Source organism: Ascaphus truei, chromosome 22, assembly GCF_040206685.1.
Source record: "Ascaphus truei isolate aAscTru1 chromosome 22, aAscTru1.hap1, whole genome shotgun sequence".
NCBI classification, from domain to species: domain Eukaryota; kingdom Metazoa; phylum Chordata; class Amphibia; order Anura; family Ascaphidae; genus Ascaphus; species Ascaphus truei.
In genome coordinates, this window is record NC_134504.1 from 6513336 (window position 1) to 6525391 (window position 12056).

At 52.0% G+C, this 12056-nt stretch overlaps 1 protein-coding gene across 6 annotated transcripts in view; it reads left to right on the top strand.

Moving 5' to 3' along the window:
- The window catches only part of USH1G (USH1 protein network component sans), a 14946-nt gene extending 3687 nt beyond the window's left edge, over positions 1 to 11259 (top strand). For 2 of the 6 annotated variants that reach the window (XM_075579803.1, XM_075579802.1), the window contains exons 2-4: positions 7446 to 7829; positions 9461 to 10330; positions 10885 to 11251. In XM_075579803.1, the coding sequence (XP_075435918.1) occupies positions 7591 to 7829; positions 9461 to 10313 (1092 nt within the window). In that variant the 5' untranslated portion in view covers positions 7446 to 7590 and the 3' untranslated portion in view covers positions 10314 to 10330; positions 10885 to 11251. Of the gene's footprint in view, positions 1 to 580; positions 590 to 7445; positions 7830 to 9460; positions 10331 to 10884 lie in introns of those variants that run through there. The other 4 variants (XM_075579804.1, XM_075579801.1, XM_075579800.1 and 1 more) reach the window with 4 other exon arrangements.
- The last annotated feature ends 797 nt before the right edge of the window (positions 11260 to 12056 follow it).

Here is a 12056-nt window from a genome sequence, read left to right on the forward strand (position 1 = left end):
TCCCCTATATATCACGGACACCTGGGGGCGCTGGGGGTCACAGTGAGTCGGGGTGAGACATAATGTATCCCTATATATATTACACACACACCTTCCCCTATATATCATGGACACCTGGGGGTGCTGGGGGTGAGATATATACTGTACTGTACCACTATATATATTATATACACTCCCCCTATATATCACAGACACCTGGGGGCGCTGCGGTTCACTGTGAGCCGGGGTTGAGATATATACTGTACTGTAAATATATATTATATAACTCGTCCTATATATCACGGACACCTGGGGGCGCTGCGGGTCACTGTGAGCCGGGGGTGAGATATATAATGTACTGTACATATATATATTATATACACTCCACCCTATAAATAACGGACAGCTGCAAGGTGTGAGATATATACGGTACTTTACATATATATATATATATTATATTATACACACCCACTATATATCATGGATTCCTGGGGGCGCTGCAGGTCACCGTAAGAGGGTGAGATATATACTGTACCCCTATATATATTATATACACTCCCCCTATATATCAAGGACACCGGGGAGTGCTGCGAGTCACCGTGAGCCGGGGGTTATATATATATTTATATAATTATTATACGCACTCCTCGGGACCCCCTATATATATTATATACACACATCCGGATACCAAGATCATCATCATTTGTGTTGTTTATTTTATATGTATATATATATATCTCTTATATTTCTTATATTTGTTGTTTTTTTATTCTCCAAGTTTTAAATAATTGTTTTTTTTAACAATTCTTTTTTTTCCCTTTTAATCGTACTTACCTGTCCTCTGGTTTACCTATTTATATACAAACAATACTAACCAAGCACCTGGTGCTGTGTGAGTGTGCAATGCTCTGAGGGCACCTGGTGCTGTGTGAGTGTGCGATGCTCTGAGGGCACCTGGTGCTGTGTGTGCGATGCTCTGAGGGCACCTGGTGCTGTGTGTGTGTGCGATGCTCTGAGGGCACCTGGTGCTGTGTGAGTGTGCATTGCTCTGAGGGTACCTGGTGCTGTGTGAGTGTGCGATGCTCTGAGGGTACCTGGTGCTGTGTGAGTGTGCATTGCTCTGAGGGCACCTGGTGCTGTGTGAGTGTGCGATGCTCTGAGGGTACCTGGTGCTGTGTGAGTGTGCATTGCTCTGAGGGTACCTGGTGCTGTGTGAGTGTGCATTGCTCTGAGGGCACCTGGTGCTGTGTGAGTGTGCGATGCTCTGAGGGCACCTGGTGCTGTGTGAGTGTGCATTGCTCTGAGGGCACCTGGTGCTGTGTGAGTGTGCAATGCTCTGAGGGTACCTGGTGCTGTGTGAGTGTGCAATGCTCTGAGGGCACCTGGTGCTGTGTGAGTGTGCAATGCTCTGAGGGTACCTGGTGCTGTGTGAGTGTGCGATGCTCTGAGGGCACCTGGTGCTGTGTGAGTGTGCGATGCTCTGAGGGCACCTGGTGCTGTGTGAGTGTGCGATGCTCTGAGGGCACCTGGTGCTGTGTGAGTGTGCAATGCTCTGAGGGTACCTGGTGCTGTGTGAGTGTGCGATGCTCTGAGGGCACCTGGTGCTGTGTGAGTGTGCGATGCTCTGAGGGCACCTGGTGCTGTGTGAGTGTGCAATGCTCTGAGGGTACCTGGTGCTGTGTGAGTGTGCAATGCTCTGAGGGCACCTGGTGCTGTGTGAGTGTGCGATGCTCTGAGGGTACCTGGTGCTCTGTGAGTGTGCGATGCTCTGAGGGCACCTGGTGCTGTGTGAGTGTGCGATGCTCTGAGGGCACCTGGTGCTGTGTGAGTGTGCAATGCTCTGAGGGTACCTGGTGCTGTGTGAGTGTGCAATGCTCTGAGGGCACCTGGTGCTGTGTGAGTGTGCAATGCTCTGAGGGTACCTGGCGCTTTGTGTTTGTGTGCAATGTTCTGCAAGTCTTTGGCGCTGGGAGTGTGCGATGCTCTGCGGCTTCCTGGCACTGGGTGTGAGTGTGCGATGCTCTCCGGGTCCTGTTGCGCTGTGTGGGTGAGTGTGCGATGCTCTGCAGGTCCCTCGTGCTGTATGTATGAGTGTGCGATGCTCTGCAGGTCTCTGGCACTGTGAGTGTGCGATGCTCTGCAGGTCCCTGGCGCTGTATGTATGAGTGTGCGATGCTCTGCAGGTCTCTGGCACTGTGAGTGTGCGATGCTCTGCAGGTCCCTGGCGCTGTATGTATGAGTGTGCGATGCTCTGCAGGTCTCTGGCACTGTGAGTGTGCGATGCTCTGCAGGTCCCTGGCGCTGTATGTATGAGTGTGCGATGCTCTGCAGGTCTCTGGCACTGTGTGTGTGCTACGCTCCGCAGGTCCCTGGCGCTGTGTGTGTGAGTGTGCGATGCTCTGCAGGTCTCTGGCGCTGTGTGTGTGCGATGCTCCGCAGGTCCCTGGCACTGTATGTATGAGTGTGCGATGCTCTGCAGGTCTCTGGCGCTGTGTGTGTGCGATGCTCTGCAGGTCCCTGGCACTGTATGTATGAGTGTGCGATGCTCTGCAGGTCCCTGGCGCTTTATGTATGAGTGTGCGATGCTCTGCAGGTCTCTGGCGCTGTGTGTGTGCGATGCTCTGCAGGTCCCTGGCGCTGTGTGTGTGAGTGTGCGATGCTCTGCAGGTCCCTGGCGCTTTATGTATGAGTGTGCGATGCTCTGCAGGTCTCTGGCGCTGTGTGTGTGCGATGCTCTGCAGGTCCCTGGCACTGTATGTATGAGTGTGCGATGCTCTGCAGGTCTCTGGCGCTGTGTGTGTGCGATGCTCTGCAGGTCCCTGGCGCTGTGTGTGTGAGTGTGCGATGCTCTGCAGGTCCCTGGCGCTTTATGTATGAGTGTGCGATGCTCTGCAGGTCTCTGGCGCTGTGTGTGTGCGATGCTCTGCAGGTCCCTGGCGCTGTATGTATGAGTGTGCGATGCTCCGCAGGTCCCTGGCGCTTTATGTATGAGTGTGCGATGCTCTGCAGGTCCCTGGCGCTGTGTCAGTGCCAGTTAATGAGCTGCTGCCCGCTCAGTGCACAATAAACTCTCTCACAGACGTTGGCATCGCCCGCTGGAAGAGGGGGGGGGGACTGGGTGATGGGGGGGGGACTGGGTGATGGGGGAGGGGGGACACTGGGGGTGGCTGTGGGGGTCTCAATAGTAGGACTGCAGATACTGAGGACATGGGGTGTGTACATGTATGTGAGTCACACAGATTACTTAGGACATGGGGTATGTACATGTATGTGAGTCACACAGATTACTAAGGGCAGGGGTTGTGTACATGTATGTGAGTCACACAGATTACTGAGGACATGGGGTGTGTACATGTCTGTGAGTCACACAGATGACTGAGGACATGGGGTGTGTACATGTATGTGCGTCACACAGATTACTGAGGACATGGGGTGTGTACATGTATGTGCGTCACACAGATTACTGAGGACATGGGGTGTGTACATGTTTGTGAGTCACACAGATTACTGAGGACATGGGGTGTGTACATGTATGTGAGTCACACAGATGAGAGGACATGGGGTGTGTACATGTATGTGAGTCACACAGATGAGAGGACATGGGGTGTGTACATGTATGCGAGTCACACAGATTACTGAGGACATGGGGTGTGTACATGTATGTGAGTCACACAGATTACTGAGGACATGGGGTGTGTACATGTATGTGAGTCACACAGATTACCGAGGACATGGGGTCTGTACATGTATGTGAGTCACACAGATTACTGAGGACATGGGGTGTGTACATGTATGTGAGTCACACAGATGAGAGGACATGGGGTGTGTACATGTATGTGAGTCACACAGATGAGAGGAGTGCTGGTACATGTGTTCAGTGTAGAAGTCACAATAGAAACAGCGCTGACATGCGTGTGTGTGTGTGTGTGTGTGAGTCACTGTATAGGAAGAGCTGGCATGCGTGTGGGTGGGTGTGCGAGTCACAGTAGAGGAAGCGCTGACATGCGTGTGTGTGCGAGTCACAGTAGAGGAAGCGCTGACATGCGTGTGTGTGTGAGTCACAGTATAGGAAGCGCTGACATGCGTGTGTGGGTGTGTGTGCAAGTCACAGTAGAGGAAGCGCTGACATGCGTGTGTGTGTGCGCGAGTCACAGTATAGGAAGTGCTGACATGCGTGTGTGGGTGGGTGTGCGAGTCACAGTAGAGGAAGCGCTGACATGCGTGTGTGTGTGTGCGCAAGTCACAGTATAGGAAGCGCTGACATGTGATTGTGTGTGTGTGTGTGTGTGTGAGTCACAGTATAGGAAGCGCTGACATGTGATTGTGTGTGTGTGTGTGAGTCACAGTATAGGAAGCGCTGACATGTGATTGTGTGTGTGTGTGTGTGTGTGTGAGTCACAGTATAGGAAGCACTGATATGCCTGTGAGTGTGTGTGTGTGAGTCACAGTTTAGGAACCGCTGATATGCGTGTGGGTGGGTGTGCGAGTCACAGTAGAGGAAGTGCTGACGTGTGTGTGTGTGTGCGCGAGTCACAGTAGAGGAAGCGCTGACGTGTGTGTGTGCGACTCACAGTAGAGGAAGCGCTGACATGCGTGTGTGTGTGTGCGAGTCACAGTAGAGGAAGTGCTGACATGCGTGTGTGTGTGTGTGTACGAGTCACAGTATAGGAAGCGCTGACATGCGTGTGGGTGTGTGTGCGAGTCAGAGTAGAGGAAGTGCTGACATGCGTGTGTGTGTGTGTGTGTGCGAGTCACAGTAGAGGAAGCGCTTACATGCATGTGGGTGGGTGTGCGAGTCACAGTAGAGGAAGCGCTGACATGTGTGTGCGAGTCACAGTAGAGGAAGCGCTGACATGCGTGTGAGTGGGTATGCGAGTCACAGTAGAGGAAGCGCTGACATGCGTGTGGGTGGGTGTGCGAGTCACAGTATAGGAAGCGCTGACATGCGTGTGTGTGTGCGAGTCACAGTAGAGGAAGCGCTGACATGCGTGTGTGTGTGAGTCACAGTATAGGAAGCGCTGACATGCGTGTGTGTGTGTGTGTGTGTGTGCGAGTCACAGTAGAGGAAGCGCTGACATGCGTGTGAGTGGGTATGCGAGTCACAGTAGAGGAAGCGCTGACATGCGTGTGGGTGGGTGTGCGAGTCACAGTAGAGGAAGCGCTGACGTGTGTGGGTGGGTGTGCGAGTCACAGTAGAGGAAGTGCTGACATGCGTGTGTGTGTGCGAGTCACAGTAGAGGAAGCGCTGACATGCGTGTGGGTGGGTGTGCGAGTCACAGTATAGGAAGCGCTGACATGCGTGTGTGTGTGCGAGTCACAGTAGAGGAAGCGCTGACATGCTTGTGTGTGCGAGTCACAGTAGAGGAAGCGCTGACATGCGTGTGTGTGTGTGCGAGTCACAGTATAGGAAGCGCTGACATGCGTGTGTGTGTGTGTGTGTGTGTGTGCGAGTCACACAGTTCTCCCTCCTGAGGTCAGTTACCTTGCTCCATCTCTCTAACCCAGCAGCATGAATAATGCATGTGTATGTAACAGTTATACAGCACGCGACGTTACACGGGGGAGAGGTCTGCAGCGCACTGCACGGAATGCACCGCATGTCACAAGCAGTGAACCTAGCACACGAGAATGTGGATCTCAGTGTTGTGTGTTACTTGTACTATATGCGTGTGTTACATTAAACTGTATGTGGACGTGTTACATTATACTTCCATGTTTGTGTGTGTGTTACATTAGGTGTGTGTTACATTATACATGTGTTTATTGCACTATACTATGTGTGTGTGTGTGTCACATTATTATGTGTGTGGTGTTTGTTACACTATACTGCATGTGTTACGTTGTGTGTGTTACATTATACTGTATATGTATATTACATTATGTGTGTGTGTCATTATACTGTGTGTGTGTGTGTGTGTTACATATTATGTGTTATATTATACCGTGTGTGTTACATATTGTGTGTTACATTATACTCTGTGTGTTACATATTGTATGTTACATTATAATGTGTGTGTGTTACATATTGTATGTTACATTATACTGTGTGTGTTACATATTGTATGTTACATTATACTGTGTGTGTGTTACATATTGTGTGTTACATTATACTGTGTGTTTACATATGGTGTGTGTTACATTACACTGTGTGTGTGTTACATTACACTGCGTGTGTGTTACATTACACTGTGTGTGTTTACATATGGTGTGTGTGTTTCATTACCTGTATTTATATACATTGTGTGACCCATGTTTGTGTTACATTCATCTTTACTCTTTGTGACCCCACTCTCGCATGTATGACCCGCTCCCACCCGTGTCACCCACACTTACCCATGTGACCCCTCCTCTTTCCCGAAGTGAGCTCCCTCTTACCCATGTGACCCCTCCTCTTGCTCTTGTGACCTTGTCTTTTTCTTCCTGTGTGATGACACTAAATTATGTAATGTCAAATCAGAGCAGGATGTAACTTCTCTCCAGAAGGACTTGGAGAGACTGGAAAGGTGGGCAGGTAAATGGCAGATGAGGTTTAATACAGATAAATGTAAGGTTATGCATTTGGGAAATAAGAATAAACAGGCGACTTACAAATAAAAGGGGGATAAATTAGGGGAATCCTTGTTGGAGAAGGATTTAGGAGTGCTTGTAGATAGCAGGCTTAGCAATAGTGCCCAATGTCAGGCAGTAGCTACAACAGCAAACAAGATCTTATCTTGCATTAAACGGGCAATGGATGTTAGGGAAGTAAACAGAATTATGCCCCTTTATTAAGCATTAGTAGAATATGGAGTACAGTTTTGGGCACCACTCCATAAAAAAGACATTATAGAACTAGAGAAAGTGCAGAGAAGACCCGCCAGATTAATAAAGGGGACGGATAATCTGATTTGCAAGGAGAGGCTAGCTAAATTAGATTTATTTACATTAACAAAGAGGCATGTAAGAGGGGATATGATAACTATATCCAAATATATTTCAATGAGCATTAGTAAGAACTATTTATCACACAGGATAATCCCTTAAGGTTGGAGGAAAGGAGATTTAAACAAGCAACAAAGGAAAGGGTTCTTTACAGTAAGGGCAGTTACAGTGTGGGATTCATTACCCATGGAGACTGTGATGGCAGATACAATAGATCTCTTCAAAAAAAGGGCGGGCCTCTCTTTAGAAAGGAAAGGTATACAGGGATATATCAAATACGTAAACATGGGAAGGATGTTGATCCAGGGAGTAACCTGATTGCCAACACTGGAATCAGGAAGGAATTCTTCCCTGTATGACACATCACTATGTCACTGGGGTTTTGTGTTTTCCGTCCTCTGGATCAAAGTACTGGAAATACAAATATAGAATAAAGTATCTGTCTGAATGTAGTATTGGCTGAACTTGATGGACATATGTCTTTTTCAACATATTATGTAACCTCCCTCTTTCCTGTGTGACCTCTGGCCTCCTCTCTCATTTAGGGGGGATCCAGATAAATGTGACATTTGGGGGAACACTCCCCTGCACCTGGCTGCTGCCAACGGGCATCTAAACTGCCTATCCTTCCTTGTGTCCTTCGGAGCCAATATCTGGTGCCTGGACAATGACTACCACACCCCGCTGGACATGGCAGCAACCAAGGGCCACATGGAGTGCGTTCGCTACCTGGACTCCATCGCGGCCAAGCAGAGCAGCCTGAACCCCAAGCTGGTGGGGAAGCTGAAGGAGCGCGCTTTCCGCGAGGCCGAGCGACGCATCCGGGACTGCGCCAAGCTGCAGCGCAAGCACCATGAGCGCATGGAACGGCGCTACCGCAAGGAGCTGTCTGACCACTCGGACACCATGAGCTTCTCCAGCTTCTCCAGGTGACACCTCGCTACGGGACAACCGGGCTGGAGACCTCACCTCCAGGGGGACAGGGTTGCAGTGTGCAGGGTGTATATAGTAATCCTTATAGTAGTGGAGAACACGAATGTTCCGTATATAGGGGAGGAAGACGGGGGATGTAGAGACGAGGGTGGAGGGGATACAAGAGAGGAGGGTGGAGGGGATCGGAGAGGGGGTATGAGAGGCAGAGGGGGTATGAGAAGCAGAAGGATGTGTGAGAAGCAGAAGGGGGTGTGAGAAGCAGAAGGGGGTGTGAGAGGCAGAGGGGGTGTGAGAGGCAGAGGGGGTATGAGAGGCAGAGGGGGTATGAGAGGCAGAAGGGGGTGTGAGAAGCAGAAGGGGGTGTGAGAAGCAGAAAGGGGTGTGAGAAGCAGAAGGGGGTGTGAGAAGCAGAAGGGGGTATAAGAGGCAGAGGGGGTATGAGAGGCAGAGGGGGTATGAGAAGCAGAAGGGGTATGAGAGGCAGAAGGGGGTGTGAGAAGCAGAAGGGGATGTGAGAAGCAGAAGGGGGTGTGAGAAGCAGAAGGGGGTATGAGAGGCAGAGGGGGGTATGAGAAGCAGAGGGGGTATGAGAGGCAGAGGGGGTATGAGAAGCAGAAGGGGTATGAGAGGCAGAAGGGGGTGTGAGAAGCAGAAGGGGGTGTGAGAAGCAGAAGGGGGTATGAGAGGCAGAGGGGGTATGAGAGGCAGAGGGGGTATGAGAAGCAGAAGGGGATGTGAGAAGCAGAAGGGGATGTGAGAAGCAGAGGGGGTGTGAGAAGCAGAAGGGGGTGTGAGAAGCAGAAGGGGGTGTGAGAAGCAGAGGGGGTATGAGAGGCAGAGGTGGTGTGAGAAGCAGAAGGGGGTGTGAGAAGCAGAAGGGGGTGTGAGAAGCAGAGGGGGTGTGAGAGGCAGAGGGGGTGTGAGAAGCAGAAGGGGGTGTGAGAAGCAGAAGGGGGTGTGAGAAGCAGAAGGGGGTGTGAGAGGCAGAGGGGGTATGAGAGGCAGAGGGGGTATGAGAGGCAGAGGGGGTATGAGAGGCAGAAGGGGTATGAGAGGCAGAAGGGGGTGTGAGAAGCAGAAGGGGATGTGAGAAGCAGAAGGGGATGTGAGAAGCAGAAGGGGGTGTGAGAAGCAGAGGGGGTATGAGAGGCAGAGGGGGTATGAGAAGCAGAAGGGGGTGTGAGAAGCAGAGGGGGTATGAGAGGCACAGAGGTGTGTGAGATGGAGAGGTGGGTGTAAGATGGAGAAGGGGGGGTGATATGGAGAAGGGGGGGGTGATATGGAGAGGGGTTTGAGAGGGACAAGGGGTGTAAGAGGAGAGAGGTGGGTTTGTGTGTGTGACTTTCACCAACATCTCAGTAGGTTTCAGGAGACAAACATGTTTTTGAGATAAGAAACCCCAGGACGGGATGTTACTCTGAACGAGGGTGGGAGACTCGGACACTGTGAGGTAGAACTCTACTACTGAAGGAGTAGTGTATGCAGGGAGCAGCTTCCCAGCAGGAGGGGAAGGTGGGGAGGGTGGACCCGGGTGCTGGGGGGGTGGGGTGGGGAGGGAGGAAAAGTCTCAGATCTGCTCAAATCTGTGATTTTGATCAAATCTCAATGCCCGTTTTTGTCTCTCCAGCAGCTCCGTGAGCCAGCGCTTCCCAAGTGCCACGCTGCTCGCCACAATGCCATACTCCCACGCCGTGGGCACCGCCAAGGGCAAGACCAAGATGCAGAAGAAGCTGGACAAGAGGAAGCAGACAGACGGAACCTTCAAGATCTACGAGGACGGCAGGAAGAGCGTGCGCTCGCTCACCGGGCTGCAGCTGAGCAACGACGTCATGTTCGTTAAGCAGGGCACCTACGCGAGCCCCCGCGAGCGCGGGCGCCAACACCTGCGCGACATGTTCCTGCACGAGGAGGACTCCCTGACCCGGGCCGTCAGCGACCCCGGACTGCACGGAGACTCTGCCCACTCTGAGGTCAGCACGGACTCGGGACACGACTCGCTCTTCACTCGCCCGGGTCTCGGCACGATGGTGTTCAGGAGGAACTATCTGAGCAGCGGGCTGTTTGGGGTGGGGCGAGAGGAGGGCGGTGGCGGCCCGCAGGCCGGGGAGGTGGAGGAGATGAAGCTGCGCAGCCGGCTGAAGCGTTCCCCGAGTCTGGACGACAGCATCGGCAGCGCCGGCAGCCTGGAGGGGAGGAATGCGCAGGAGCTGCCCTGGGACGAGGAGGAGCTGGGGCTGGAGGATGGAGAGGAGCCGGACACCAGCCCCCTGGAGACCTTCCTGGCCTCACTGCAGATGTCCGATCTGGTCACCGTCCTACAGGACGAGAAGATCGACCTGGCAGCCCTCACCCTCTGCTCCGACCACGATCTCAAGAGCATCAGTATCCCCCTGGGGACCCGCAAGAAAATCCTGGATGGGGTCCAGAGGAGGAAGCAGGCGCTGGAGAGACCCCCGGCCATGGGGGACACGGAGTTATGAACGACCTGCTGACCACTGTGAGTGTATACAACAATAATACTGCCCGGCTGTGGGGACACACCTCTATATTTACATCAAGGTCACATGGATTGTTATTATTTCCGTGTCCTCTGTCTCGTGGCATTAGGCACCAAGGGGTTAATTCCACCCACCCCCTGAAGGTAGGTCAGCCCCCCAACGCAGAATCATCACTTCCTAATAGAGCCCCCGCACCCTCCCCCTCACAGGCATGGCAGGCACGTCCTTGACCACGTTAGTCACACACACACGGCCCTGACCACGTTAGTCACACACACGGCCCTGACCACGTTAGTCACACACACACACGGCCCTGACCACGTTAGTCACACACACATGGCCCTGACCACGTTAGTCACACACACGGCCCTGACCACGTTAGTCACACACACACGGCCCTGACCACGTTAGTCACACACACACGGCCCTGACCACGTTAGTCACACACACGGCCCTGACCACGTTAGTCACACACACACGGCCCTGACCACGTTAGTCACACACACACGGCCCTGACCACGTTAGTCACACACATGTTCTTTTCTCATTACAGATAGCGGTTTCTAATGAGAAGAACCCAATCCTTGGTGCCAGATAACTCAGCAGCCACACGGGGGCCACCCACCCATGCCACGCCATGCTGTGTGCCACAGAAGGGGACACAAGACTCCCCAAACTGCACTGTCCATTCACCTGCCAAGACCTTTTAACCCCACACCTGCTGGAGCAGCGACCACACCTTGTGTGCACTCATCCTATGGGAACAAATATGTGTGTGTGTCCCCACCACATACAAGCAGAGGACAAAGAGGGGGACCTGCCCCTGGTGTGCACAGTGCCTGACACCGTGAGCAGGGACAGGACGCAGAGGGCGGCTCACAGTGCACAGTGTGTGTATACTGTCTGCTCACAGTGTACAGTGTGTGTATACTGTCTGCTCACAGTGCACAGTGTGTGTATACTCTCTTCTCACAGTGTACAGTGTGTGTATACCGTCTGCTCACAGTGCACAGTGTGTGTATACTGTCTGCTCACCGTGTGTGTATACTGTCTGCTCACCGTGTGTGTATACTGTCTGCTCACAGTTCACAGTGTGTGTATACTGTCTGCTCACAGTGCACAGTGTGTGTATACTGTCTGCTCACAGTGTACAGTGTGTGTATACTGTCTGCTCACAGTGCACAGTGTGTGTATACTGTCTGCTCACAGTGCACAGTGTGTGTATACTGTCTGCTCACAGTGTACAGTGTGTGTATACTGTCTGCTCACCGTGTGTATACTGTCTGCTCACAGTGCACAGTGTGTGTATACTCTCTGCTCACAGTGTGTGTATACTGTCTGCTCACAGTGTACAGTGTGTGTATACTGTCTGCTCACAATGTACAGTGTGTGTATACTGTCTGCTCACAGTGTGTGTATACTGTCTGCTCACCGTGTGTGTATACTGTCTGCTCACCGTGTGTGTATACTGTCTGCTCACCGTGTGTGTATACTCTGCTCACAGTGTGTGTATACTGTCTGCTCACAGTGTGTGTATACTCTGCTCACTGTGTGTGTATACTGTCTGCTCACCGTGTGCGTATACTCTGCTCACTGTGTGTGTATACTCTGCTCACTGTGTGTGTATACTGTCTGCTCACAGTGTGTGTATACTCTGCTCACTGTGTGTGTATACTGTCTGCTCACAGTGTGTGTATAGTGTCTGCTCACAGTGTGTGTATACTG